The sequence below is a fragment of the Toxorhynchites rutilus genome, chromosome 2 (genome assembly GCF_029784135.1).
Source record: "Toxorhynchites rutilus septentrionalis strain SRP chromosome 2, ASM2978413v1, whole genome shotgun sequence".
Taxonomy (NCBI): domain Eukaryota; kingdom Metazoa; phylum Arthropoda; class Insecta; order Diptera; family Culicidae; genus Toxorhynchites; species Toxorhynchites rutilus.
Genome location: NC_073745.1, coordinates 210,324,225 through 210,328,589, shown reverse-complemented (window position 1 = coordinate 210,328,589; position 4,365 = coordinate 210,324,225). Strand labels below are relative to the sequence as shown.

At 40.9% G+C, this 4,365-nt stretch overlaps 1 protein-coding gene across 2 annotated transcripts; it reads left to right on the top strand.

Annotated features, from left to right (window-relative positions):
• The first annotated feature begins 235 nt into the window (after positions 1-235).
• LOC129768341 (nicotinamide riboside kinase 1) lies at positions 236-1,996 on the top strand. 2 transcript variants are annotated; one of them, XM_055769919.1, is made up of 4 exons: positions 236-332; positions 394-527; positions 717-868; positions 1,010-1,996. In XM_055769919.1, the coding sequence occupies exon 4, from the start codon at positions 1,034-1,036 to the stop codon at positions 1,832-1,834; it is 801 nt and encodes a 266-aa protein (XP_055625894.1). In that variant the 5' UTR covers positions 236-332; positions 394-527; positions 717-868; positions 1,010-1,033; the 3' UTR covers positions 1,835-1,996. The 2 variants fall into 2 exon arrangements, with proteins under 2 accessions (XP_055625894.1, XP_055625893.1); XM_055769918.1 differs by having other exon boundaries at positions 263-527.
• Positions 1,997-4,365: the final 2,369 nt, after the last annotated feature.

The window sequence follows — 4,365 nt, the reverse complement described above, 5'->3', positions numbered from 1 at the left end:
TTAGAACTGTAAAAGTCTTCAATACTAAAATAATTAGTCTAAACTACGTCTCGTTGTAGTTAGAAAAATATACCATTAAACAATTGAAACGTGTAATAAATTCATTCGTATAGAAAACAACACGAAAATATAGCAAAAAACTGTCATTTTGAAACCCAACTCGCATACTGAGCCCAATTTGTGGTTTTATTCGAGTTCACTTTTTTTTTCTAGTCACCCTATTAATGACAGTTCTCCAACCGGAACTTTTGTTTACATACATTTGTTTCGCCGATAAGATAAATCAAATGAGAGTGTTTTGTAACTGTTTATTTTCTAATTGTGCAGTCTAAGTAATCACGCTACACCTCCAATTGAACTGTTTATTCATCGATGGAATTCATTCTTCCGCAGCATCATCTATCGTCCTTGAATGGCATCTAATTCGATGATCGGCAAACTCGTCCTAACGCTCACGCTGACAGTGTTTTTATATTACTTTTTCTGGGTTGGCGTTCTGCCGTTCATGGTGATTGATTCCAGCGAAGGTAATCTTGTTTCACTGTGATGAGCATCTTCTTTATTGATAAGCACAGCACATCATTGACTCAATTGACGAACGGTGTTTGCGTCGCCGTTTTTTATTTGAGTTATGTACACATGTTATACAACGTTTGCTCTCGCTGTGAAACTGTGCTAAAATTGCGCTGTGCATTACATCCGTCTCATATTTGCAGAGAGCTGGATTCATTCTTTGTTCCCGGACCGGAAGTTTGCATTTTTAGTTCCAGCCGTTTTTGGTGTGCTTTTCATCGGCGGATTGTCTGGCTTTACGCTTTATCACCTGAAAGGTCATCTGGGAATCAATACGCATTAACGCTACTAAACGGTAAGTGTTGCTGATGTTCGAATTGAAGTTCCCTGAATGATTAGTTTCATTATTTTCTCTTGATTGAATTTGAACTTTGATTGTAATTTAAATGATGTTTATTAAGTTACAGAACGTTTTGACAATCTTGTATTTTTCCAGGCGCAATCGCTGATTCGATGCACGATGGAAGCTTGGTTGGTGATTGGCATATCTGGTGTGACAAACGGGGGCAAATCCACCCTGGCTAAATCACTCCAAACCTACTTCAGTTCTCATCTGAACAAAGCCGTCTTCAAGAAGAACATAACAATGAACAAAGTTGCGCTTATCTGTCAGGACGATTATTTCCTACCGGTGAACAGTCCCAAGCACAAGGTCATAGAGAAGCTGAACCACATCAACTGGGAAATTCTGTCGTCAATCGATATGGATAGGATGTGTCACGACATAATGAGGATTCTCGGACACAAATTCCTGCTGTATGACTGCCAAAAGCTAAGCAAGAGTGAAGATGACAACAACATAGCCGAGCAGATTTATTTGACCAGAGACGATGACAACATATTCGCCGACCATTTCCTCAGTAACTATTTGAACAGATACGATGAGAATGTTCCCAGCGGAAGCCAAAGACCGAGTAATCTCAACAAAAAGTCCAAAAACGATTCATTCCAAAACAAGAATATCAAACTGAATGTGCTGATCATCGAGGGATTTCTGATATTCAACCATAATTTTACGATGGATTTGTGCAACATTAAATTCCACATACACCTGCCTTACGAGAAATGCTACGCGAGACGAATGCAACGGGTTTACGATCCACCCGATGTGGTGGGCTATTTTGAGATGTGCGTTTGGCCTATGTACGAGAAACACTATAAGGAGTTTACCGAGCGGACGGATATTTACATGTTGAACGGAGAGATTCCGAAGTTGAATATTTTTAATTACGTTTTGAACAGCATAATAAATCTAATGTAAGCTCTTTTCCATATACCTGTAAAACAGGATCGACGTAACACGTGAATGGTTCCTTTCTGTACATTTGACACTTTACTGGCGGTTAACGATATTCGTATGAGTAGTATTTAAACATCTTAACAATTTTTACACATATTTTTAATGAATAAACGATTGAAACCATATATTTAGTTTTTATTCAACCGAGCAATCTTTGTGGGAGGGGGGATGAGTGTATTTCTTAAAATCATTGACTGTGTCCAGCATCCTTCCTGTAGTTTCCTGTAAAAAATATAAAATACTAGCTGACCCGACAAACGTTGTTCTGCAATATGAATTATAGGAAATGCTAGCCTTGTCGCAGGAATTTGTCTACCTTGGCTCGTTGATAACAACTGACAACAACAACAGCCGTGAAATTCGAAGACGCATTGTCAATGGAAGTCGTGCTATGGGTTCCGCAAATCCTTGAAGTCCAACAAGCTCCGACCCCGTTCGAAGTGTACCATGTACAAATCCCTAATTCGACCATTTGTTCTCTATGGGCACGAAGCATGGACGATGCTTGAAGAGGACTCACAAGCGCTCGGAGTTTTCGAGTGCTCAGAACAATATACGGTGGTGTACAGGAAAACGGAGTATGGAGAAGGAGAATGAACCACGAACTGGCGCAACTCTACAGCGAACCCAGCATCCAGAAAGTCGCCAAGGCTGGACGAGTGCGATGGGCAGGGCATGTTGCAATATTGCCGGACAGCAGCCCTGCAAAGATGGTGTTCGCATCTAATCCGGTAGGAACAAGAAGGAGAGGAGCCCAGCGAGCGAGGTGATTGGACCAGGTAGAGCAGGATTTGGCAAGAATCGGTGCAGCCGGGAGTTGGAGAACTGCAGCCATGGACCGGGTTTATTGGAGAAGAGTAGTGAATCAGATCTTATCTCAATGGGATGTAGAGTCATAGTAAATAAATAAATAGAGGCGAATGAACTGCAAAGTTTAAAGCCTCTTAAAAACAATGAAAGAAGAAGAATAAATAAATAAATAGCCTTGTAGCAAAATAAACGTCAAAACTCAGAATTTTAATGCAATGGTGTCAGTTTGATGCAATGATTGCAATGCCAGAGACATCCGAAACGAAGACATGTGATGACGCAAAACAAAGAAAAACAAGCGATATTCATTGCTTTGAATATAGAACGATACTGAAAGTTGCCTTCATTCCTTGCTTGAGACTTTAAACTTCTTCAGTTCATTCGTCTATAACCTTCAACAAGGCCCTTGGAAAACTTTACTTTATCCATAATATTACTCCTCCACTCCCATTGCATTCGATTCCTCGCCGTCCAGCTCGCCCAGCAACGATGTTGTTCAGTCGATTCCCTAACGAAGAATGAAGGAAGGAAGGTCTTGTATTATAGAGACTTTAAACTTTTGCAGTTCATTCGTCTCTAGCCTTGAGAAAGGCCCTTTTAAAACTCTACTCTACTTTTACTCCAGCGCTACCACCTCCACCCTCTTGCCTTGAGAAAGGCACTCGATCCCTCTCCGTCCAGCTCGTCCAGCAACGATGTTTTCCAGTCGGGGTCCACACAAAGAATGACGAAGAATGAAAGTTTGCGTTCAACGAGATCCACTGTTTATACTCTAAGCAAATATTCCCCTTCGTTCTTCTTCTTTTCCTTTGTCCATGGAGACTTTACATCTTACGATTGCCCCTTCGTTGCTCGTCGATAAGTTGCTCGTTATTGGCAGCTCTGTACGGGAAGGAACACAAACGGACAGAAAAAATGTATGAAAGAATGGGAATGCTTTCAATTTTCATGAATTTAAACCATATACAGACTATGGGATTATAATGTATAGCATATCAAATAAATCTACGGAATTTCCGATTTGTTTGGTATGTAAATCGCCAAAATCCGTTCGTGGCAAAAATAGTTAATAACGTTAACATTATTTCATAAAAACGTGACCTGTTTTCTGATTTGGCACCCTTAATGAAAGACGTAATTATACGTCAAAAAGTGGAAAATCCCACGGTGTCTGGTAAAACGGTTAAGGTTAAGGTCAGGTTAACGAGAACTATCACAACCACGTGGTTGGGATTTTTAAACGCAAAATCGAACGCCTTTCGTGCATAACACCAAAACTCGGGCTGGATTACGTACGTTTAAGGTTCAAAAGTCCCCAAACCGTGACAGTCCCAAAAAGTCGTTCCCGGAAGTTGTACGAACAGGAATGAACGAAACCACACGCTGAGTAATGCATGACGAGACATGTGAAGGCGAACTTCAACCAAATTCCAGAAATCCTGTATGTAAATGCCAAGGATAAGTTGGATGTTTCCGAGAACCTCCGGATAGAGAAGATGTCGAAGTTCGCCAAGAAGTTCTTTATTTGGCAAGCGATTTGTACTTGCAGAAATCGGAAAAGAAAAGAAAGAAAAAGAGTGTCTCTGAAAGCGGCTTCTCTCTCTTCTGAAGGCTCACCACGGTCCGACGATCTTCTGGCCGGATTTGGCATCATGTCGCTACACGAAGGACGAGCCAGAGTG

Coding starts and splice junctions, on each gene's coding strand:
- LOC129768341 (XM_055769919.1), top strand. CDS start 1,034: ATGGAAGCTTGGTTGGTGATTGGCATATCTGGTGTGACAAACGGGGGC.